Below are 25,228 nucleotides of genomic sequence, written 5' to 3' on the forward strand. Positions count from 1 at the left end.
GGCGCAGTGTCCGGTCAACACCTGGGTGAAATCACTTCCGTCACCGCAGTGGTGACAAACTGAAAGAAAACCGCACCTCTGCCCCTTGAGCTGAGTGTCGCCCTGCCTTCTCTCTCGCTGGCCTTGTGACCTATGGCCTCACGTTTCCTGTCCCCGAGCCTTTGGACACAGCGGGGGCTGGGTCGGCGGCCTGGGCACTGCGGCGGCGGGGGTGCTGCCTGCACGGTGTAGTGCTCTTGGCCCGTTTGTGCAGGCGGGGAGACTGAGGCACGGAGTTAATTAAGGAGCTTGCCGGCCATTTACGCAGCCCCACCCCGCGGGGAGGGGCAGAGTCGAAAACTCCCTCCCTCATGCGACCACCCAGCCCTGCTCTCTCTCGCTGCTTGGTCTCATGTACTATTTGGAAACGCCATGAAACAGCAGGAGATACACTTCGGCTTAAGTATTGCTTCATAAAAGAGCCCTGAGGATACACCCGTGCCGATTTATATTTGTGCACTTACTGGTGGGGAGGTGGATTCCCCCACCCCCACGGGGGGCCTGTCACATGCCTGCAGCAGCGGACTGCCAGGCCCCTCCGCTCTCTGAGTGGCCCCTGTAGCCCCTGGCAGAGGCACCAGGCTGCCTGCCGTGCGCGCAGTTGTTTGTCACCACGAATTTTTCCACCACAATCAGCAAATCCTGGGTGGCCTGCCCGCCCCCTCCCCCACCCCCCTACCTCCTGTAGGCACGGGGAGGAAATTAGCTTCAGGACTGGCTGCTCCTGCCCCTGCTGGTTTTAAACAAGAGCAGTGGAGGGGTGCTGTTTGGGGCTGCCTGCTCTTTGGGAGGCAGTGTGGATAGTGGGGAGTCAGCCACCACTCGGAGACAGTCACACACTTGGCCAGACGTAGATCTGTTAGAAAATTGAAATCCAGTTGGTATTGTTTCCCAAGCGTGACACTTTTATCTGGAGGGCTTTCAGAAATGCAGATTCCCACGTCTGGGTTTCACTGAGCCCTTGGGGTGGGACTCTAGAATTGGCATTTCTTTCTTTATTTTTGGTAGTGTTGGCCTTCCCAGGTGGCTCTAGTGGTAAAGAACCCACCTGCCAAGGCAGAAGACACAGATTCCATCCTTGGGTTGGGAAGATCCCCTGGAGGAGGAAATGGCACCCCACTCCACTATTCTTGCCTGGGAAATCCCATGGACAGAGGAGCCTGGCGGGCTACAGTCAGTGGGATCGAAGAGAGTCAGACACAACTGCAGCGACTTAGCACACACTCAAGCCGGGTCTTCCTTGCTCCCTGCGGGCTTTTCTCAGGTTGCAGCGATCGGGGGCTACTCTCCAGCTGTGGTGCTCAGGCTTCTTGCTGCTGTGGCTTCTCTTGTTGGGGAGCAGGGTCTCTAGAGTTCGGGGGCTTCAGCGGTGGCCCTGTGACATGTGGGATCCTCCCGGACCAGGGATCAAACCCGTGGTCCCTGCATTGACCGGTGGATTCCTCACCACCGGGGCCCCCAGGGAAGGCCCGGAACTGGCATGTCTGACACACTGCAATGTGGCTCTAATGGTCGGCTGGCCTGGGGAGCCCTGGGCCTGGTGGCTCTGATGGTCGGCTGGCCTAGGGAGCCCTGGGCCTGAAAGCCCTTGTAGGAGCTCAGTTTATAGGCCAGTTTCTGCTCCAGCAAGCTCCGGTCCTTTCAGGAGTGATTCTGGCCTGATGGGCACCTGGCTTTGCCCAGGGCCCCCCGTCCTTGCCCCAGCCCTGCCCTGCCATCCTCATTCAGCTCTGTCCTGGTAAGTCCCCCGCACACCTTCTTTAGTGGCCCTTCCGGTGGCTCATCCCCACAGGACAGCAGCACTGCTTTTAGTGAGGTCACCTAGACTCTCTGACCGGTGGCTGGTTGGGGGCCGTCCCCCGAGACAGGAAAATGCTGTCAAATGAGATGACTGCTGCCAAGATCCTTTCCATCACCATGGAGTCTTCTGTTATAAAGGTTCGAACGTAAAGAATTGTCAGGGACAGACAGGACTTTCCTTTTCCCACAGTTGCACTCTGATTTGACTTGTAAGAGACTCATTTTGAGTTTATGATGATCCTTGTGCGCACCCCTGCCCCATGGAAAGCAAGAACTTGCCAGCTCCACCCCCCACTGTAGGATTTTTTTTGAATCAGTGAAGTACTAATAAGATGCCCTGAAATTTTAGTTTCCTATATTTTACCAACACTCTTCTAAGTACATATTTTCTTCTGTTATTAACCCTTACAATTATGAGGTGGTTAGACTTGACACCAGTTTATTTTATTTATGGGCTTTGAGGCGAGGCTTATGGGACCCTACTTCCCTGACCTGGTACTGAACCCACGCCCTGGGCAGCAGATGCTCGGCATCTCAACCGCTAGCTGCTACTGCTGCTGCTAAGTCGCTTCAGTCGTGTCCGACTCTGTGCGACCCCGGCAGCCCACCAGGCTCCCCCGTCCCTGGGATTCTCCAGGCAAGAACACTGGAGTGGGTTGCCATTTCCTTCTCCAATGCATGAAAATGGAAAGTGAAAGTGAAGTCGCTCAGTCGCGTCGGACTCTTCTCGACCCCATGGACTGCAGCCTACCAGGCTCCTCCATCCGTGGGATTTTCCAGGCAAGAGTACTGGAGCGGGGTGCCATTGCCTTCTCCGCTGGACCTCTAGGGAATTCCCTGTTTATTAATTTTTTAGACCTAATGAAGCATAGTTGGTTTACGATGTTGTGTTAATTTCTTCTGTACTGTAAAGTGACTCAGTTGTACATATATAGACTTAAATATATTCCTTCTCATTTTCTTTTCCATTATAGCTTGTCACGGAATGTTGACTGCAGCGCCTCTGCTATACAGTGTGGCCTTGTTGAGCCGTCCTGTATGTGATAGTTTGCCTCCCCGATCCCAAACTTCCATTCCTACGCTCCTCTATCTCCTCTCCCCTTTGGCAAACACAAGTTTGTTCCCTGTGTCTGCGAGTCTGTTTTTGGTTTCATAGATACGTTGATTTATTTGTGTTGTATTTTAGATCCCACATATAAGCGGTTGCGTATTGTACTTGCTTAGTCTGATAATCTCTAGGTCCATTTATGCTGCTGCAAATGACATTATTTCATTCTTTTTTTAAAAAAAATTTCTTGGCCACGCCCCATGGCATGTGGGATCTTAGCTCTCCTGAAAGAAAGTGAAAAAGTTGCTCAGTCGTGTCTGGCTCTTTGCTACCCCGTGGACTTAGAATATTCCAAGCCAGAATACTGGAGTGGGTAGCCGTTCCCTTCTCCAGGGGATCTTCCCAACCCAGGGATCAAACCCAGGTCTCCTGCATTGTAGACGGATTCTTTACCAGCCGAGCCACCAGGGAAGCCCAGGGTCGCCCCCCTATCAGGATCGAATCCACCCCCTCTGCAGTGGAAATGCAGAGTCTTAACCACTGGACCTCCAGGGAAGTCCTATATTTCATTCTTTTTATGGCTGAGTAAGATTCCATTATATGTATGTACCACACATTTACCCATTCATCTGTCAGTGGACACTTAGCTTGTGCCCTTGTCTTGGCTGTTGTGAACAGCACTCCATGATGACACCAGTTTATTGATGAGACAGACGGGAGGTGCAGATATTTACCAACATGCTGCACATTCTAAGTGTTTTCTGCATACTCATCTCGTGAGGCAGGTACTCTTGTCAACATCCTTGACGCACAGAGTGGTTGCAGTGCTTGTCCAGGGTCACACAGCTGGGTGGGAAGCCTTCTCGCCCTTGGCCCTACTCTTGCCAGGACAGAGCTGTAGGACAGCCGTGCCCTCCCGGGGCCACGCGGCTGGTCAGCGGCAGCCTGATCCTTGGAGGTCTCCTGACTCCAGATCCAGGCTCTTTCCACTCCCGTTGTGGAAGGTGCCTCATCGAGGTGGGGACCGGCGCCCCGCAGAGCCCTGGGCCCACCGAAGGCAGCGAAGGGGCAGCCCGCTGGGGCACCCTCCTGGGTTTGTTGGGCAGAGCAGACTGGGTTGGCAGCTCCTGCCTTGTGTTTCCTTCTGCAGACAAGCTCACAGCGGCAGAAGCAACTGGGGGCCAGAGGCTGTTCTGTGAATCTTGCAGGGTTTAGGGAGCCTGTGCCAGGGGGTGGGAAGAGCCAGGCAGTACCTGGTGGCACAGAGGCTCAGCGGGCACACTGTCACCCATGGGGACCCCTGGAGACTAGGCTGCAAAACCAGTCCCCTGAGCTTCCCTCCCGCAGCAGCTCTGCCCCTGAGAAACTGTGAACCCCTGAACTGGCTTTCAAATGTAATTGGTGAGCTCGTAGTGAGAGAGATGGCTTAATTGCCTTCTGTAAAGGGAAGAATTGTTTTCACTGTAATTCTTCCCCTTCGCCTCTTTTTCTCCTTTAGCCTTTGGGTGCCTGTTTCTTTGGGGCACATCATGGGATCAGTGGGGCCAACAGCGTTTCCCCCAGTGGCGGTTCCTGTCCTGGTCTGTTCTCACTTAAGTCAGGGACCCAGCCTGAGGTTCCAGCCCACGATGGCTGTTCCCCTGCAAGCTTCCTTCTAACAGCACCTTCTCACGTGATGGGGGTGGTGATCGTTTTCCGTTCCGTGTAGACAAACAGCACACTCCTATCTACTGGAAGCCTGGTGGGCGCCTGCCCGTCTAGATGACCCCTACTTGGCTACCAGGTAGCAGAAAGGACCATTGATGGTCCAGAGCCTGAGCTCTGGAGCCAGGCAGCTTGGGCCTGAATCCGGTTACATAACTTCTCGAGCCTCACTTGCTTTATCTGTGAATTGGGGATGATAAGAATAGTTACCTAACCTCAGAGGGTCATGGTGGGCACCAAGCCAATGAATATAGAGCTCCTAGTTCCTTGCATTTGCTGACATACCCTTCACGCACAAATTAGAAACAGCATCCCCTGGGCCCTGAACTGTGCCGGCTCCAAAGCTCTTCCGCGTTTGCTTCTCACAACCCTGTATCAATCCCATTTTGTAGATGAGGAAACTGAGGCTAGCCCGCCCTCTGCGCTCCTCCCTGTGAGTCCCCTCACCTGCCAGTTGGCTTGACCGCACTGGGTGCCTGTGTCGGATTCAGAGGTGCCAGAGACTTGGCCCAGCCCGGGGAGTTTGCAGATTGGATTGCTTAACTGAGGGGCTGTGTGCTTGAACTTCAGATGAGCAGGAACTTGGTGAGCTGGGCTAGTCAGGGTTCACTTCTTGTCCCAGGCGGGCCTGGAATGGAGACAATTTTTAATTGTTATATATAAAAAAAGTAACATAAAGTTTACCATCTTAACCATCTTTAATGTCCAGCTCAGAGATACTGAACTTCAAAAATGTCATGCAACCATCACCTCACCTCCTCCAGGACTTTTTCATCGTCCCCACCGAACAATAACCCCCCTTCTCCCTCCCCAGCTCCTGGCTCCCACCATTCTGCTTCTTCCTCTGGGAACCTGACTCCCATGGGTTCCTTGTATAAGTGGAATTTGTCTTTTTATATTTTTATTTTATACATATTACTTTGTCTTTTTGTGATGGCGTGTTTCCGTCCGCTCAGTGTCCCCAAGGCTGTGACACGGGGCAGAATGTCCTCCTTTTGAAAGCAGAACCCTCTTCGCTTGTGTGGATCTAATTCATCTTTATCCATCACCCACCCTTGAACACTTGCACTGCTTCCACTGACTTTGTGAGTGATGCTGCTGTGAACCCAGGTGTGCAAATCTCTCTCCTAGGCCCTGCTTTCCCTTCTGGGTGTGTACCCACAAGTGGGATTGCTGAGTCATCTCATACATGCTTTTAAAAGGGCACGTAGGTGCCCAGGGGAGACATTCAGACAGAAACAAAATTGTTCTTAGCTTTGTCCCGGTCAAAGAAGCGTTCCGTAAAAAAGCAGCCCTGGATTTTCAGCACGGAAGGGAAAGAAGCCCACACTGGTGACTCATTCTCCAGCTCTGTGGAGACCACCGTCCTGGGAGGAGAGCTCCCCCATGGGAGCGGATCAAGGAGAATGGGATGGGAGCAGACGGCAGTTTGGTTGAGGTTGCGGGACCAGAGAGGCTGGGGCTGAGGACGGGCACTGAGGTGGCAACAGAGACCAGCGCGGGGGTGGGAGCCTGGGGGGCGTGTGGCCCACGCTGGGGTTCCCCGTGGCTTTGTCAGACCCCGTCCATTCTGGCCAGAGCTTCCGTGTTCGGGCAGCAGCAGGAAACCAGCGGCCTCTCCCAAATGGTCACTCACGGAGTTTCATGAAGGGACTTTGGCAAATGTGGGCAGAGGGTGGGAAACCGCAGAACCTGGGTCTCAGCAGGGCTGACCCTCCCCAGGCGGCCGTGGTGCGGAGGGGGCTTCGTCCAGGGAGGCAGGACCCTGGTTTGTGGGCCTCGGGGGACACATCCTGAACTGGAGGCCCCTCCTGGAGCTCCCGACTGTCTGAGCCCTGATGGCAGTGGGGGGTGGGGGGACAGGAAACCCCCAGAGAGAGGGGACAGGGAGCCCCCAGGGGGGACAGGGAGCCCACAGTGGGGATAGGGAGCCCCTGGGGGGGACAGGAAGCCCACAGTGGGGATAGGGAGCCCCTGGGGGGGACAGGGAGCCCACAGTGGGTATAGGGAGCCCACAGTGGGGATAGGGAGCCCCTGGGGGGGACAGGAAGCCCACAGTGGGGATAGGGAGCCCCTGGGGGGGACAGGGAGCCCCAGGGGGGTATAGGGAGCTCCTGGGGGGGACAGGGAGCCCACAGCGGGTATAGGGAGCCCACAGTGGGGATAGGGAGCCCCTGGGGGGGACAGGAAGCCCACAGTGGGGATAGGGAGCCCCTTGGGGGGGACAGGGAGCCCACAGCGGGTATAGGGAGCTCACAGTGGGGACAGGGAACTCACAGTGGGGACAGGGAGCCCACAGTGGGGACAGGGAGCCCACGGGGAGGACAGGGAGCCCACAGGGAGGATAGGGAGCCCCCAGGGGGGACAGGGAACTCACAGTGGGGGACAGGGAGTGCACAGGGGGGACAGGGAGCCCATGGGGGGATAGGGAGCCCAGAGTGGGGACAGGGAGCCTGGGGGGGGCTGCAGAGAGCAGCTTGGACAAGGGCAGGGGGCCCCACTGTGCAAACGGAAGACTCCAGGGGCAGCAGAGCTTGTCGTGCTGAGCTGAAGGCGAGTTCAGCAGGGCCATGCCCGCCCTGGGCCCCTCGGCCCCTGCAGACCCTGGTCTCTGGTGGGGTGAGCCGCTCCTGCCCATGGAGGGGTTACTTCAACTCTGAACCCCCCAGCATGTCCAAGGGCATGCGAGCCGGGAGGCCGGGAGGGCCAACTACCTTGGCAGGAAACCCTGAGCCTCAGCATATTCTCTTGAACAAAATAACCACATTTTATCTGCATTCTGCAGCCCTTCAAAAATATTTATTTTTCGTTTGGCTTTCTTGCTTATTCTGCACAATTCCAACAGCTCGTGGCCGAGGCTCTGTGTCCCCAGGGACGCAAGGGCCCCTCCCGCCTGCATCCTCGGTGACCCTGCCGGGGTGATGGGGCCCTGTTGTTGCTTGGTGGCTTCTAGTCTGTGGGTTACAGCCAGGGCCTTGCTCACAGCCCCCAGGACCCCGGTGTGGCAAGGACTCCAAGCCCGGAGGGCTCCCTTTGGTGTGAGATGGATGTCTGGTGCCGGAGAAGGGGTGTGTGCACGAAAGAGCCTTGACTGGTGCAGGGACCCCCGCCAGCCTGGCCAGGCCCCCCAGAGGGTGGAGGATCAGTCCAGCCCAGCTTCAGAGATGAGCTTTTCCACACCGAAGAACTTCTTTTCGTTGTTACCTCTTTTCTTCAAGCCTTTGTTTATACTTCTGTTGGTTTGCAGTCACGTGTCCATCGTTGTTTCAACTTCTACAAATCAGAGGAGCGGCCCCACTCACAGTCTTGGCCAATGACTACAGTTCCATCGAGCCGAGGTGCCAGCCTGGGGATTTCAGTGCTTCCCTTGGTCTGGTTGGTGGGTGCACTTGCGCTCTGCCTTCCTGCTGTCCGATGCTGCTGAGACGGCACGGAAGGAGCTTAGATTTTGGACTAAGCGCCTTAGTCTTAGTCTGGACTGGGGGTGGTGCCCTGGGGGACACTTTCCTAGTCTTGGTGGGCTTTGGGGGACCCCTGTCTCGGTGCTGAGTGCTCCCAACCCCTCCTGACGGCAGATCCGGTCTCGAGGAGAGCGTGTTGACAACCCTCAAATATTATATAAACATTTTGGGGTTGGCAGAAAGCTGGGCCGCGTTTTGCCAAACACATTTTGCCCTCGACTTTTAAACTGACATGCACTTTGATGGAAACAATCTCATGTTTACTTAATTCACAAACGTTGTTTTCCTAGAGGCCTGGCATATGCTATCCAAGAAAATATTTATTTCTTACTTTTTAAAAAAAAAATTCTGTTTCTTAGAACCCACAAAGTTGGGTTCTTTCAAGAGTAATTAAGCTTGAACCCCAGGCCAAAAAAAAAAGTGAGAATCAGTTCGAAACTGCTCAGGAGGTTCTAAATCCTTGTCTAATTGATACCAGACATTGAGAGGAAATTTTTAAAATCGGATCAAAATCTTTAATGTCATAAATACATCACTCACATCGTTCTTGTTTTGTGTTCATCACTCGCCTTGTCTGTGACATAGCTCTGAGGTCTCACATTCCTCTGATTCCACTGATTTTTCTGGTCTCTGAATTCTCCTCCAGTAGAGTCAGCTTCAGTTTACTGTTGGACGTGATTATATTCGAGATGAAAACACTTCTTCTTCTTTTTTTTTTTTCTTTTAACTTTTATTTTCTATTGGGGTATAGCCATTAAGGGGCTTCCCTGGTGACTCAGGTGGTAAAGAATCCGCCTGCAATACAGGAGACCTGGGCTCCATCCCCTGGTCAGGAAGATCCCCTGGAGAAGGGAAGGACTACCCACTCCAGTATTCTGGCCTGGAGCATTCCATGGACAGAGGAGCCTGGTGAGCTATGGGGTGGCAAAGAGTCGGACAAGACTGCAGCAAGTTAGCTCCCGCATAGCTGATGAACAAACTATGTTGTGAAGGTTTCAGGTGAACCTCGGAGGGATTCAGCCATGTACATACAAGCAAACGCTTACCTGGAAAACAGGCTCTTCTGTGTCCAGGGATCAAGGGTCCCCAGGGCTGCATAATAAGGCTCGAGGCGTAAAGATCAACCCCACAGCCAGGGTGAGAGCCGGAAGATCAGACAACTGCCCCGTAAGAGCGATGGCCAAGTGCGCTTGGCGAGACCCCGGGCTGCATGGCCCTCGCTCCGTCCCAGACCTCTGCCCTCGCCCTGTCTGCTTCATCCACCTTCTCTGCTGAGTGCCTGAGTCCTGGCCCCCGGGGCCCCTCCTGCTTGGTGTGTGCCATCTCCTTGCTCAGACACTTCCTCTTCTCTGGACAGACACCACAGAGACCCTTCCTCACCCACCACACCCGGCATCTGTTCTGCTGACCCTTGTCATGCACTGTCCCTGCACCCGTCACTCTTGGCCAACTGTCCCTCCTTCTGGCCTGGCTGTTCTCCTGGAAGGCAAGTTGTTGTTCAGTTGTGTCCAACTCTTTGCGACCCCATGGACTGCAGCACGCCAGGCCTCCCCATCCTCCACTATCTCCCGGAGCTTGCTCAAACTCATGTCCATCGAGTTGGTGATGCCATCCAACCATCTCATCCTCTGTCCCCTTCTCCTCCCACCTTCGATCTTTCCCAGCATCAGGGTCTTCTCCAGTGAGTCAGTTCTTTACATCAGGTGGCCAAAGTATTGGAGCTTCAGCTTCAGCATCAGTCCTAATGAATATTCAGGACTGATTTCCTTTAGGATTGACTGGTTGGGTCTCCTTGCAGTCCAAGGGACTCTGAAGAGTCTTCTCCAGCACCGCAGTTCAAAAGCATCAATTCTTCAGTGCTCAGCTCTCCTTATGGTCCAGTTCTCACGTCCATACAGACCACTGGAGAAACCACAGCTTTGACTATATGGACCTTTGTTGGCAAAGTCTTTGCAGGGGACGTGTCTTACTTATCCCTGGATCTGTAAGTGTTTCCTGTGGGTGCTGTGACTGATGATCACACTGGGTTTCCTTGAAACAAGTTTATTATGGCACAAATCTGGAGGCCCAAAATCAGTGTCACTGGGACGAAATCCAGGTTTCCTCTAAAACCTGCAGGGAGACCGTGGTCACCTTTCCAGCTTCTGGCAGCTGCTGCATCCCTTGGCTTGTGGCCTCATCGCTCCGGTCTTCAGGGCCAGCAGCCACACGTCTCTGCTCCTTCTTCAGCATGCCTTCTCCATGTCCTGAGCCCTCCCTCTGCCTTCTTATGAGGATGCTTGTGAAGGCATGTAGAGCCCATCCTGATATCCAGGATCATCTCCCCATCTCAGGGTCCTCCTTAATGAGTTGCACCTGTAAATGTGTCTTTTTCCAAGAAAGGCAACATTTCTAGGTTCCAGCAATTAGGAACCAGCTCTGTTTGGGGCCCGTGTTCTGCCCACCAGGGTCTCTCCCCAAACGTAAGGACAGCTCACAGCTAGCATTTACGCACCCTGTGCAGTGGCCCCGTGACTCAGGCAGCGGCACTCTCCCCATTTCAGGTGAGGAAATCGAGGCACAGAGAAGGAAATAACTTGCCCCCAGGCAGCCAGTAGCAGCACCAGGCTGCTCTCCTGGGCAATCTGGTTCCAAAGACCATGCCCCTGGCCTCTGTTCTTCCTGCCTCTATAACATGGGGCTCGTTGAATGACTGAGTAAATACAAGGAGCTGAAAAGTTTGAAGAAAAGGAGGGACTTCCCTGGTGGTCCAGTGGCTAAGACTCTGCACTCCCAGCGCAGGAGGCCCAGGAACAAGATCCCACGTGCTGCAGCCAAAACCCGGCACGGCCAAGTAAATAAGTAAATAAATATTTTCTTTTAAAAAGACTAAAAGAAGATGGTTAAGAAGGAGGAGGGAAGCAGAGAAGTGAGGAAGGATTCCGGGGCAGGCTGAGTGCTCCCTGAATTGCTCCTGGCTCCCCACGATTCCTGAGAGTCTCCCAGAGTTACAGCACTGTTTTGAAGTGCTGATCCCTTCTGGACTCAGCCCAAACTGCCCGCAAGCTGCTTTCTTCCCTTCCTCCGCGTCTCAAACACGCTCAGGGAGCAGGCCTGCCCCGCAGCGCTCACGTGTCCTCCCCTCGTCTGCAGGACACGAGAGCTACGTGACCTTCTGCCAGCTGGAGGACGAGGCCGCCTTCACCTGCAGCGCTGACTGCACCATCAGGAAGTGGGATGTGCTGACCGGGCAGTGTCTGCAGGTGTTCCGGGGACACACGTCCATCGTGAACAGGTCAGTGGGGCCGGGGGGTGAGGACTGGGGACCGAGATGTAGGCTGTGGGGCCCCTGCCCTGGAGGAACTTAGCTTCTGTGAGGAGCACCTGTGGACGTGTGGGGAGGTGGCCAGGAGCACAGGGCAGTGGAAGCCCCAGGACAGAAGTGTCCCCGGGTGTGACAAGTGCCAACTGCCCAGGGCTGCAGGTGTGTGTGTTTTGGGGGTCAGTGGGGGGCAGGTTGGGAGGTGGAGATGCGGACAGGGAGGCATCACCAACCCTTAGACTAGTGCCTGGACATCCTCGCTGGCCCTACAGCACAACTGCCCCCAGCTGGGTGCAGGGAAAGGCCTTGGAGGCTACAGCTCCTACCGATGGGAGCAGATTCCAGAGGAAACGGCTTAATCGGTGCCTGATGCTGGACTGGGCGCTTGGAGGAGGAGCAGAATGGGGCTTGCTCTGCAGAGGGAGTCGAGGATGTTTTTCAACCTCTTCTTTCCCTGTTGCTGTTGAAAATATCCCAGCCGCTCCTTCTCACAGAGGTTTGAGTTTTTCCAAAAACGTATCGAGTTTGGGTCTGAGCTGAGCCATGGAAATTCCTTGCTGATCAGATCCGCTGGACAGTATTTCTGTAACTTGGGGCCGTCTCAAACCCCGCCCCCCCTCCCCCGTCCCCTGAGGGACTGCCTGGTAGTATCTGGAGTCTGGGCACCTGCCCTTGGGCCCTCCTGACCTCAGGGGCCGGGAAGGGCGCCTCTCCAGGGAGTTAACTAGGCGAAGAACGTGCAACCAGGCGCTATGGGGGCCGTGGTTGCAGAGGACAGGGAGCAAAGGCTGTTTTCAGCCAGTGTGGGCTTTGCAGAGCCTGGGGCCGGGTGGGACCCGTCTGGCCGGCTGGTCCGGCACACAGCGGGTGGAAATGGTGGGCCAGTTTGGTCATTGATGGCCCCCGACGGATGGATGCTCACACAGGGCAGGAGAAAGGCCAAAGTATCACACTGACTCAGGATGGTGCTGAGAGGAGAAGGACCCCAGTGGGGACCCCAGGAGAGCTCCAGCCCCTGCCTCCTGCAGCTGAGCTCTGATTCCCCTCCCCCAAGCCGCCACCCGCCTTAGCCAGAGCAGGTGGGGACCAGGGACCTGGGAGGCCAGGCCCGGCCAGGCAGGGGTGGAGGAGGGCTGGGATGAGGACTTGGGTCTCAGCTACTGCTGGCCTCTGCCCAGCCTGCTGTCCCACTTATTTATTTAAATATATATATGTATTTTTTTTTTTTTTTTTGGTTTCGAACCTTGAGGAATCCTCGTTCCCCAACCAGGGATCAAACCCGGGCTCTCAGCAGTGAGTGTTCAGAGTCTTGACCACTGGGCTGCCGGGAAATTAGTTCCCAGCAGTGGTTTACCTCGAGAAAGAAGTCTGTGACTGAGGAAGAGTGTGGGCCTGGGGGCAACTCCTCTTGTGAGGCTGGGTGCTGCTGGAAGGGCCGACAGAGGAAGGGGCAGGTGGAGAGGGTCCCATCTCAGGTGGCCAGCCAGCCCTGACTGTACCCAACCGCTCCTCAGAAGTGAAAGTGGACGTTGCTCAGCGTCTCACTCTTTGCAACCCCATGGACTGTTCAGTCCCTGGAATTCTCCAGACCAGAATACTGGAGGAGGCAGCCTTTCCCTTCTCCAGGGGATCTTCCCAACCCAGGGATGGAACCCAGGTCTCCCGCAGGCAGATTCTTTACCAGCTGAGCCACCAGGGAAGCCCAAGAAGATGGGAGTGGGGAGCCTATCCCTTCTCCAGCAGATCTTCCTGACCGAGGAATCGAACCAGGGTCTCCTACATTTGCAGGTGACTCCTGAGAAGTAAATCTGCACAGAAATTATGCTCTGCTGAGCACACATGTTCACAGGCAAACACACATATGCACTCAAGCACAGACACACACCCAGAGACTCCTTTTGAGCAGTTGGCTGTTCTGAACATCTCCGGGTGCGTATTTGCATTGTTACATAGCTGTGCTCACAAACGTTCCGTGTCCCTGGGTGAGGACGTGGACTTCGCTTCTCATGGTTTCAGAGCAGGGCCAGGTGTGTGAGCTTCTGGGGACACCGGCCTGGCCCAGCGTCCCTGCCATCACAGGCCACACAGGCAGGACTCGGGCCCCCGGGACGTCACCCAGGGTGCCAGGTCATCACTTGCCTTTAGAAGCACCCATGCGGTGAAAACCGCACCTCCTGGCGTTAGGGAAGAAGCCGGCGCCTACTGAGAGTGTGCGGGCTGCTTCCTTAACGACTCGTGGGCGGGAGGACGATCCTGGGTGAGAGGCGGGCGGAGGGTCCGCTCCACTCCATATCCGTCTCTCCCCCTGCCTGTGCTCGGCTCACAGGTGAGACCTTTTTATGGTTTTAACGTTTACATTTTTTGGCAGCACGGCACAGCACGCGGGATCTCAGTTCCCTGACCGGGGATGGAACCGTGCTCCCTGTAGTGGAAGCTCGGGGTCAACACGGGACTGCCAGGGAAGTCCCCAGGCGAGACCTTTTGAAAGAGAGGGCATGAGATGATTAGCCTGCATACCTGATAGACAGGAGGCCCCCACCTGCTGCAACTAGAGAAAAGCCTGCAGCAACGAAGACTCGGCACAGCCAATACATAAATAAACTTTAAAAAAAAGAGGGATCACAAGGTTCCTCTGACTCTGTGGTGGGGGGTCCTGACCCCTCTGTCCCCACATAGATGACACACCCCATTCCAGCTTCAGGCAGCTGCCTCTGGGGGTGAGTGTGTAAATTAGGGTCCGCTCTCATGCCCTGTGAAGTTACACACAGAGTTGTAGTGTATTTTCTGCGGAGAAATGCTTAGCGTACATCAGAACAGGAGTAAGAATCGGGAATATTTACTGCTTGGGAGGCTCTGCTCCCCCATGGCCTCCCCCAGCCGCCTCACTGTCCCTTGAAAAGGGGGTTCGAGATTCCTTGGCCTTGAGGTTTTTCTCCAATTCGTGTCTGCCAATCGCTGGGAGCATTTCCAGTTTCTCATCCATCTCCTGGGCTCATTGAACACGTCAGTCACCAGTCACAGGGGACCCCGTGCCGGCCTGCCGGGCAGCCCTTTGCTGCCTGACCCCTGACCCTTCCCGTCTCACCACCAGGATCCTGGTCGCCGACAACCAGCTCTTCAGCAGCTCCTATGACCGGACGGCCCGCGCCTGGAGCGTGGACAGGGGGCAGGTGGCCCGGGAGTTCCGGGGTCACCGCAACTGTGTGCTGACCCTGGCCTACGCTGGGGCCCCCTGCGTGGAGGAGGCGGTGGCCGGGGGCCTCCTGGTGACAGGCAGCACGGATGCCACGGCCAAGGTGTGGCAGGTGGCCAGCGGCTGCTGCCATCAGACACTGCGGGGCCACACGGGCGCTGTGCTCTGCCTGGTGCTGGATGCCCCGGGCCGCACGGCCTTCACGGGCAGCACGGATGCCACCGTCCGCGCCTGGGACATCCTGAGCGGCCAGCAGCTGCGCGTGTTCCGGGAGCACCAGGGCTCCGTCATCTGTCTGGAGGTGAGACCTGCCTGACTGCTGGGGGCCCCCCGGCACCTTCCCTGGGTCAGGCTCAGAGCGGCTGGCCACCCTGTGTACCAGTCAGCTCAGGCTGTGTAACAAAGTAACCGCAGATGGGGCAGGTGGAACAACTGAGACTGGTTGGCTCACCGCTCTGGAGGCTGAAAGTCCAAGAGCAGGGTGTGGGCAGGGTCGGTTTCTTCCGAGGCCTCTCTCCTCCGCTTGTAGATGGCCCTTCTGTATCCTCATGTGGTCTTCCCTCTGCATCCGCATTTCCTCTTGTAAGGACACTCATCACACTGGATGAGGTTCCACCCTAGTGCCCTCATTTTAGCTTAATTACCTCTTTTAAAGTTGTTGTTGTCCAGTTGCTCAGTCGTGTCTGACTCTTTGCAACCCCATGGACTGCAGCACACCATGCTTCCCTGTCCCTCACCATCTCCCAGAGCTGGCTGAAACTCATGTCCATTGAGTCTGTGATGCCATCCAACCATCTCACCCTCTATCGTCCCCTTCTCCTGCCTTCAGTCTTTCCCAGCATTGGGGTCTTTTCCAGTGAGATGGCTCTTCGCATCAGGTGGCCAAAGTATTGGAGTTTCAGCATCAGTCCTTCCAATAAATGTTCAGGGCACTTTTTTTATTCTTACATCTATCTTGGCCATGCCCCGTGATGTGTGGGATTCTAGTCCCCCAATCAGAGATCAAACTTGCGTCCCCTGCCATGGAAGCGTGGAGCCCCAACCACTGGACCACCAGCAGGTCCTAATTGCCTCTTTAGAGACCTGTTTCCAAATACGTCACATTCACAGGAACAGGGTGAGGGCTGTTGTTCACACGTGAATTTTTGTTTCCTTCCTTGTGAGATGAGGATCAGGTCTACCCACAAACTGTGGTCTCTCCATGCATGCTCAGTCACTTCATTCATGTCCAGCTCTTTGAGACCCCATGGACTGTAGCCCATCAGGCTCCCCTATCCATGGGATTCTCCAGGCAAGAACACTGGAGGGGGTTGCCATGCCCTCCTCCAGGGGATCTTCCTGGCCTGGGGCTTGAACTTGCGTCTGCCTGCGTCTCCTGCATTGCAGGTGTATTCTTTACCCGCTGAGCCACCTGGGAAGCCCAATTGTGGTCCATAATTCCTAAATCCAGAAGTTCCCAAAAGAAATGAAGTTTTTTCCTTAGCCTGGGCATCAAAACTCGCTTGGCGGCAAAGCCTGGCCTGAACAGACAGGAGACTGGTGGTGGGTCAGCTCATCCCACTTCCTGGGAATGCACGCATATACTTTGCTGTGGAAGCATGCGTGTGTTCCTCGAGTCCAAAAGCTCCCGAAACACCTCGGGCCCTGTGATCTGGATCAGGGATCCCGGACCAGGAGCTGTGCCTCCCCTCAGCGGTCGTGAGGACTTCCTGAGTTGACGCAGACACGGTGCCTGCCATGGAGCCTGTTCTTGACACCCGTCAGCCCGTGATACTTGCTCTGGAGCCTCTGGGGATGCGCTGGCCACACTCAGTGAGCACATCTGCTGGATGTGGTCCCTCCCTCTGTCGAAATATCAGGGTCTGGGTGTTCCTGGTCCCGGTTGTGGCCACGGCCTCTTCCCTTCTCCAGGCCGGTTCCCACACCCGAGATGAGCAGGTTGGGGTCCAGGGCTTGGTGACACGGAGGCTCTAGGAGCCACCAGGGCAGCGATGGGGTGTGCTCGAGGTGTCAGGAAGCGGCATGCGGCCGTCCCCTGGAGAGCCGGGCCAGGAGGCCCAATTTTGGGTTCTGGGGGTGAAGGGTAGCCCTGGGACCCCAGGACCAGTGGAGTAGAGAAGGTCTCCACTGTGCTTGGACAGAATGACCTCTGACCCTGGTGAACCCCAGAGTGGCCATGTGTCTTTGGTTGTGTTAACACAAATGGTGTCTTTCTAACTCAGATCCTGCTTGAGGGAGACTGGTGATGGGGGTGTGGGTGCTGAGCTGAGAGTTGGCTGCCTGGTATCTTTTTTTAATAAAAAAAAAAATTTTTTTATTGGAGTCTAGCCCCCTGGGGGGCTGCCCTGTGTACACTGTGCCTGGTCAGGTCCTTCTGTGTGTGGAGATAAACTTGTGGGCCGCCTTTTCAGAGGCTAAGAGAACAGATGAACCTGCCTCTGAGCTATGGGCCTGCATGGATATGGTACCCACCGTAGCATCCTCCACCTGCAGCCCACTCGGAACTTTCTGGGAGCAGAGGGGGGTCCCGAGAAATCGGCCAAGTCCCGCGGGGCCTCTGCCTTTCCCCTTCACTAGAGGACGTGTATCCAGGGTCAAGCAAGCCAGCCCCAGAGGGTTCCAGAAGCCAGGTCAGGGTGGAGCCAGGTGTGCACGGGCCTCCTGTGGAGAAGGTGGGCCAGAGCAGAGGCCAGGGCTCACCTCCAGGTAGCAAATTCAAGGTCAAGCCCGCTGACCACCAAGGGGCCCTGCTCCCTTACCCCCACTCTTCCCAGAAGCTCCCAGGGTCTGGGCTCGGGCAGGTGGTCCTTGTGAAGAAAGAGAAAGTGGAGAATCTTTCCTGTCCCTTCATATGTTATGCTTTTTACATTTTTTGTTGTGAAACATTTGAACCATGAAGCGTAGCAGACACTAGGACAGACTCTATGTAGCCGCCTCTTGAAATGAGGTATTAACACTCTGTCATGCTTAATTGATACCTTTTTGAAATACTTTGTTTTTTTTACATTTAACTTTTTAAAATGTAATACACACAAAAGTGTACAAAATGGATCACAATACTTCATGTCTTTTTAAAGAAATATTTCAAAGACAGCCAGACAGGGACAGGAAAGGTGCGGTCGAGTGTGGGGCAGTCCAAGGGCGGTGGGGTGCCTGCCTGACCGTCCGTGGCGTCGTTGGGGGCGCTCCGTTCTTTTTCTGCAAAAGCCCCCGGGTAGGGGGGTGTTTGGGGGCAGAGGTTGCTGTTGCCTTTTAGGTGTACGTTCCAGCCCCTAGGTTCGACCAGGCTGCCGACATGATTGAATTGATCCTCACGATGGAGGTTAATTTTTCTCATTTGGTACACGAGGAGACGGAAGCTCAGCGCGGGTTAAGCAACTTGCCCAGGGTCTCCCAGCCGGTAGGGGTAGAGGCAGGATTTAAACCCAGGACTGAACGTGTAACCTGGGCTTTTAATGAGCAGCTTTTCAGGGCGTGTCAGGGTCACACGATGCTCTGCACCTGGCCCTGTGCACCGCCTGGCCCAGGGGATTCTCTCCCGCTGCTCCGGTACAAGGCCTGTCATGAGCCGAGGGAGGGTGAGGCCTGCTCCCCCACCCAGGGCCATGGGTGCGGACCCCCAGGCCTGCGGGCCTTGAGCTGCCCTCCATTTGGGCAATCACCCCGCAGGGAGACGGCCCCAGGTCCTGTCCCTCAGAGCTGCCTTGGCCGCTGGGAATCTTGCGAGACCGGCCCTTGAGACTCGCCCTGTCAGGTCCCTCCTGCTGTCTCCGTCTGCCTGGAGCCTCCCTGGTCTCCCCTGCTGCCCCCCGGGGGTCCTTTCAGGAAACCAGCCCAGGCGAGCCGTGAGGCGTCCGCCAGCTTGTCAGCCTCTGGGCTTGGGGTTTGTGCTTTGAAGTGTGCTGCTTGGTGCTTTCTTTTTTTTTCTTTAATTAATCATGTGTTTATTTTCAGTTGGGTCTTTGATGCTCCGGCTTTCTCTCACTGCGGTGAGCAGGGGCTACTCTTCCGTTGCAGTGCACGGGCCTCATTGCAGTGGCTTCTCTTGTTGCGGGGCACAGGCTCTAGGGCAAGAAGGCTCAGGAGTTGTTGCTTATGGGCTTAGTTAGAGGAGAAGGGGACGACAGAGGATGAGATGGTTGGATGGCATCACCGACTTGATGGACATGAGTTTAAGCAAGCTCCGGGAGTTGGTGATGGACAGGGAGGCCTGGCTTGCTGCAGTCCATGGGTCGCAAAGAGTTGGACACGACTGAGCGACTGAACTGAACTGATGGGCTTAGTTGCTCCATGGCAAGTGGAACCTTCCCGGACCAGGGATCAAATCCGTGTGCCCTGCATTGGCAGGCGGATGCCCATGCACTGCAACACCAGGGAAGTCCCTGCTTGCTGGTTCTGGGGCACATGCGCCAGGCCCTGCATCATCAGGACCCCTGCTTTGAGCAGGAGGCGTCCTCCCTTTGCCGCAGCCGCTGTGGACCCTCTGTGCCTCCTTTGTGGACTGGAGAGGGCAGAGGGGTGGAGGCCATGGGGCTCAGATGCACCACTGGGGTCTCCGCCTCACCCGCTCCCCTTGAGAGGTCTGGGAGTCCCAGTGGGCAGTCTGGAGAGTGTGATCACTGGAGGTCTGGGGCTGCCTCTGGGAGGGACACAGCGGGGGTGGGGGGTACAGTCAGGAAACACGGGGGCCAGTGGCAATAGGCTTGGGGGGCAGGAGGCAGATGGTGCTGGGCAGCGTGAGGAGGGGCCCTGGAGGGTGGATGTCCCATAAAGAATGAGGGGGGTCCGCTTGGGGGCACCTCCCGCACAGAGAGGACTTGTAAAGGGGAAGATAGTGTATGTCCAGGGTCCTCTAGGGACAGTGAGGACACAGGGGCCTGGGGAAGCCGGCCACATCCCAGACTCTGTGTACAGGGCTCGGGGGGCCCCCGAAAGGCCAGGAGCAGGTGGGGGCACCAAGCAGGAGCCCTGCCGCCATCAGTGGTGGCACAGACGGAGGGAGGACTCGGGTGAGGTTCTGGATCCTGCTAGAGCGCTCAGGCAGGCGGATGTCACCTTGGCCCTGTCCTGGTTGAGTGGACGCCAGTAAGAGAAGCCAGAAGCCAGGCTCCGTTGGCTGGGCTGGTCATAACCCAAGTAGGACTGCAGGGCAGGGCCTGGGAGGCACAGGCCAGGCTGGTCGCCCACTTGGTCCACAGGAAACCCCCAAAGCCTCTGTCTTAGCGACTTGCCCAAGGCCAAGTCTGACCTGTGCGATGGCTGGGGTGGGAAGAGGAGGTGGGCCAGAGTCCTATCCTTTGGGATTTAAACTAGGAGATAATAAGGGGCCACTGAGTCAGGAGTGGGTTGTGGCAAAGTCAGGAGCGTGTGCTCCGCCCACCACCCATTGCCCCTGGAGAAGGGCCTCCTCTTCCCTAAGCCTCCAGGGGTTCCAGGCCCCAGCAGTGCAATCCCTGGCTCTCTCCAGGGCTTGTCGCCTGGCCTCCATCCTCCTGGGCTCTGCCAAGTGGAGGAGACCTGTTGCCATAGCCAGCTAATGGCAGCTGGGGACCCACCCGCCGGCGCCTCCTCATGCCCCCCTGCCCTTGTCTCCCCAGCCCATTCCTCACCTCCTGCAGCACCCACCAGGGGTGTGAATGCCACCCTAGCGGAGGGGGCGGGGGACACACGGGAACTGGGGAAGCCTGTCTCCAAAGGCAGGGGCCAGGACCCCGTGATGGCCCCTGGGTGTCCAGCTCTGGTCCCAGCAGAGGGCTACCTCACACACGCCACAGCCAGTCAGGTTATCTCTAGACCTTTCTCTCTCCTGCGTGCCCTCCCTGGAGCGGAAGTCTAGCGTGAACACCCTGCCCTGGGAGCCGTTTTCTCAGCTGGGACAATCCTGGGACCTACAGTAGCTACAGGTGGATTCCCGTGACCTTTCCGGGGGCCAGGCTGTTCTTCAGTAGGAAACTGCTAACGAGAAACGCCTGGCGGTAATGCTGGCAGCGGCAGCCGACATTTCCTGGCCCCTGCAGTTAGGGTGCTGAGTGCTGTGTGGTTGGGTCTGAGCCCCATGAGGAAGGGGCTGGCTTGGTCCTCACTGTGGGTGAAGCGGCTAAGAACAGAGTCAGTGACTTGGCAAAGCGCCAAGGGCCAGAGAGGCTCTGCAGCCGGGTCTCTCTGATGCCTGCAAGCCCGCCTGACCCCCACTGCCCTGCAGAGGAGGTGGGGGGTGGGCAGCATGACCTCGGGCACCAGAGTGGGCGAGCGGGTGGGACCCCCGGGCAGGGGCATTTCTGGCTCGTCCAGTTTCTCCACTAAGACCGGCACGTGCCCCTCCCCGCTTACATACAGAGGTTTGGAGGGGCTTCTGAGCTGGCCTGCTGTGTCCGGTGCCAACCTCCCCCCTCCCCCTGCCCGCAGCTGGTAAACCGGCACGTGTACTCGGGCAGCGCCGACAGGACGGTCAAGTGCTGGCTGGCAGACACCGGCGAGCGCGTGCGCACGTTCACGGCCCACAGACACAGCGTGAGCGCCCTCAAGTACCACGCGGGCACCTGTAAGTGACCCCATGCTCCCCAGAGCCCCGGCCTGCCTGTCCCGTCACGCCTCACCCCCCGGCACGTCCGCTCTCATCCAGGCCGCTCTGCTTCCGCTGACTCCACTCTACCCTCCTCGAGCCTCGGCTGTAGCTCAGTTTGGGTGGCGGCCAGGAGCGGCAGCTGTGCCTCTTTTGCGCATGTTTGTTCCTCCAGCCAAAGAAGTTCCAAATAAGCGTGTGGGGGCCTCTCCCCACCTTTGCCCACCAGGATGTACAGCGACCTGCGTGTTCAGAGAACCTCAGGTTAAGAGCGGATCTCAAGGGCACATTCAAATTCCTGAGGGAGACAGTGACACTGCTTAACTCCTGCCAGACTTGAGGGGCACATGGGTTTAGCTTCACTTGACATTAGGTTTGACTACAGATAAGAGAAAATCCAGATAACAGGGAATTTAAATGAGATAGTGGTTTATTCTTCCCTCATGTAGAAGAATTTTAGAGACTGGTGATCTAGGCTGAAATGGATGGCTTCACAAAGTTGTTAGACACCACAAAGTTTCCTTTCTTCACTTTGCTTCATCATCCTTAGTACGTATCATCTATCTTTAAGGGGGGACTTCGTGGTTCAAGAGAGCTGCTGGTGTGCCAGCCATCATGTTTTAGGCAAGTGGGAAGAAGAGGAGGAAAGGGCAAAAGGATATATCTTCTAGATGAGTAGACCCCTTTAAAGATCTTTTCTGGAAATTCCACCCAAAGACTTCTGCATACATCTCTCTGACCACTGCCTATAAAAGAGATGGAATAATAAAACCTCTTCCTGGGGATACTGCTGCCAGGACTAATCAGGGTTATTTTGGAAGAAAAGAAGGGTAGAGTGGCTTACTGGGTAGTCAGCAAGCACTCTGTCCCGCAGATCTCAAACTCTCACATCTGGGCTTTCCTGGCTCTCTCCAAGAGGCTTGCCATGTTTACACCCAGAAGACAGGCATCGTGCTGGGAAAGCAAAATGCACAACCTGACCACTCCTAGATGGGAGTGGGGCCCCACGCTCCTGGATATTTCTTTCCTAAAACGATCCCCAATGTTATATTTTCCCATCAGCACCCTCCTTTTCCCAGTTATTCTCTCTCTCTCTCTCTCTCTCACACACACACACACAGCAGCAGCAGCAGCAGCCAGAAGCCAGCCCCACGGGAAGCTGAGCCTGAGAACCGTCCTTCCAGCGCAGGGATGAGGGAGCAGACTGGGCTGGAGGAGGAGTCACAGTGGAAAATTCAAGTGGACTTCACAGCACAGGTGTTAGATGAAGATAGAACGGATTTCCAAAAATAGTGCCCAAGATGCCCTCAGGACTTAGGTGTCTGATGCACAAAGATGATTTTCCCGCCCCCCTGTTTCTGTGTCCAGGGCTCTAAGTGTGATTATGGCTCTGCTCCTGCCAGTCTCTAATTTACAGAAAAGAACGTTGCCCAGAGCGCCTCCCTGTGGCAGCAGCTGGAATGAAACCTGCCGCTGCAGCAGATGCCACAGACCCTACTTGCTCGCTGCCGGCTGTTATGTAACTTGGCCGTTGGTCTTTGCCATCAGGCTGCAGGATAATCAGACCAAATTCCAGGCCCTCTTCCCACACTCAGGATGCCCAGTAACTACCTGCATTGGTGGAAGGGGCGGCGGGAAAGGAACTGAAAAGGCCGGCAAACAAAACTTCCCTTTCAAGCCCACATTCACTGGTAGCTTTAGCAGAAAAACGGAATGGCAGGTGACCCAGGACGCGGGATAAGGAATAGACAGTCCAAGAACACGGAGCCCCCGAGGGTGCTTCCTGCGGCTCACTCAGGCTGCTGGGTGGCTGGAGCAGGTGGTCTGGGTACCACACTCAGGGGCACTTCCTGATGCAGCCTGAGGTCCTCTGGCCGAGGACGACTAGGAGTTGATGGAAAAGGAGCCCAGCGCCCTTGTCCCCAGGTGGGACATCTCAGACACGGGCCACCCCTTCTTTTAGGCACCCCAGCAGTCACCTACCTGCTCACTAACACACCTGCACGGGGAGTCCTTCCTGTTTCTCTCCCCACATCTTGGAATGCCCTGCCAGATGAACTATTTGCATTCAAATCCTAGTGTCAAGGTCAGCTGCCGGGAGAGCCCAGGCTAAGGTAGTAAGTGGACAAGGGAGTGCTTGTCCTCTGGCTAGTGCTCTCAGTGGGGTCCCTAACCACCACCAGCATCACCTGAAGCTGGCTAGCCTGGAGGGTTCTCAGGCCCCACCGCAGACCTCCTTAAATCAGAAACTCAGGTGGGACAGCCATTTCTGTCTCAACAGGACAGGGCAGGCTGACCCGAAGCCCAAGGGCGGTGGGCCGCCTCAGCCCTGCAGAGCCGGCTGCGGTCCACATGGGGCGCCCGGGACCCCGGCTCCCCACGCTGACCTTGAGGGAGCCGTACTAAAGATAGTGAAGGTGCCACCTCCTTCCTTTCAAGGGGCTTGGGCTGTTTGCAATTACGACATCCCTGGGAGGCGAGCGGACGGGGCTGGGAGAGGGTCTCCGTCACTCTCCGTCCCCCTGCCCGTCCACGCCCCCCGCGCCCCGCCCCGCAGAGCCCGGAGGGGACGAGGGCTCGAGGCCAGCGGCCCCGTGTGTTCACAGTGTTCACCGGCAGCGGGGACGCCCGCGCGCGCGCCTTCGACGCCCAGTCCGGAGCGCTGCGGAGGGTGTTCCGCGGCCACGCCTTCGTCATCAACTGCATCCAGGTAGGCGCTCCGCCCTCCCCCGGGCCCGCGGCTGGTTGGCAATGGTTGGTGGAGCGCCCGCGGAAGGGAAGGGCTGAGGGCCCCCACCCCACCCTCCCGGCAGCCGCGCGCCCCCGCGGGCAGAGCCTCCCCGGGCCTCGGCCCGGGCTGAGCCTTCCGCTTCCGTCGGCCGGGGCGGGCCGCGTATAGGCGAGCCCGGAGCCGCGGGAGGAGCCGGGTGGGGGCGGCGGGGCGCCCCCCGCTGCCGGCCGCCCACGCCTCGCGCCCGCAGGTGCACGGCCAGGTGCTCTACACCGCCTCGCACGACGGCGCGCTGCGCCTCTGGGACGTTCGCGGCCTCCCGCCGCCGCGCGCCGCCGCCCCCAAGCGCAGCCTCTCGCGACTCTTCAGCAACAAGGTGGGCTGCGCCGCCGCCGCCGCGCCCCTGCAGCCGGCCTGAGATGCCCCGACGGCGCCCCGCCGACTCCGAACCGCGAGGAGGGGGCGCGCTGCCCGTCCCCCGGACCGCGAGGGCAGACTGGCGCGGCGGGTGGTGCTTCGCCCCCCCCCCCCTCCCCCCCACCGCGCCGGCGGCCTTCCGAAGCCCTCGCCGGGCCGCCCGCCCCTCCATCCGTCCCTCCCGGGACCCTCCCGAGGGACCCTCCCGCGACTCTCAGGGTCTCCAGCCGCTCAGGCTCCGGGTGCCCGAGGTCCCCGGAAGCCAAGTCTTTTCCTGCTGAGCCAGACGGACGCTTCAAAAAAGGCACGGATTGGGGTTTTCCCCTGGCGGTCCAGTGGTTCTGACTGGGCGCCTTCACGGTCGGGACCCTGGGTTCGATCCCCGGTCGGGGAGCTAAAATCCCACAAGCTGCGCCCAAGACAGAACCCCACGGACTGTCGTTATTTTGGCAGATTGTCCGCTTGTGAAGGATGAAATACAGGTCCTTGAAAGTGCCTTGTGGTGCACCACCTTTTGTTCTGCACACTGAGTCCGGCTCCCTCTCAGAGGGCAGGAGAGTGCCTGCGAAGCTGGGGCCTGGCCCACCCCCAGGAGTGAAGTCCTCTGCCCCTCCAGTGTCACTGCAGTGTCCCTGAGTCGGGGGGCGGCAGGAGGGAGGCCAGGGGGCAAGGAGTCAGCCCCTCGGTCTGCCCGGGTGACGGCAGGGACCCGCTGCTCCTCCCGCCAGCACAAAGCGGCCCCTTCTCTCAGGTGTGGACAAGGCAGGCCCTGGGGGTGTGCAGGGGAAGCCCCTGCCAAGAGGGGGTGAAGGGAGAAGTGGGGCTCACGTGCTGAGAGACCCTGAGAGGAGCCGCCTCAGCGGCCCCCTCACACATGGCAAGGGCCCTCTTCCAGCCCCTCCGCTGGTGCCCACAGTCCACATCCACGGTGCCCTCCGGGCCCGGCCCCGGCTGGCCACTGTTGCAGGAAGA

At 57.2% G+C, this 25,228-nt stretch overlaps 1 protein-coding gene across 9 annotated transcripts in view; it reads left to right on the forward strand.

Annotated features, from left to right (window-relative positions):
• Window positions 1-25,228, forward strand: part of WDR86 (WD repeat domain 86) — a 42,358-nt gene that overhangs the window by 2,289 nt on the left and 14,841 nt on the right. For 5 of the 9 annotated variants that reach the window (XM_027538555.1, XM_027538556.1, XM_027538554.1 and 2 more), the window contains exons 3-6: window positions 11,185-11,326; window positions 14,445-14,847; window positions 20,952-21,087; window positions 23,715-23,818. In XM_027538555.1, the coding sequence (XP_027394356.1) occupies window positions 11,185-11,326; window positions 14,445-14,847; window positions 20,952-21,087; window positions 23,715-23,818 (785 nt within the window). The other 4 variants (XR_003510639.1, XR_003510638.1, XM_027538552.1 and 1 more) reach the window with 4 other exon arrangements.

Source organism: Bos indicus x Bos taurus, chromosome 4 (genome assembly GCF_003369695.1).
Source record: "Bos indicus x Bos taurus breed Angus x Brahman F1 hybrid chromosome 4, Bos_hybrid_MaternalHap_v2.0, whole genome shotgun sequence".
Classification (NCBI taxonomy): Eukaryota; Metazoa; Chordata; class Mammalia; order Artiodactyla; family Bovidae; genus Bos; species Bos indicus x Bos taurus.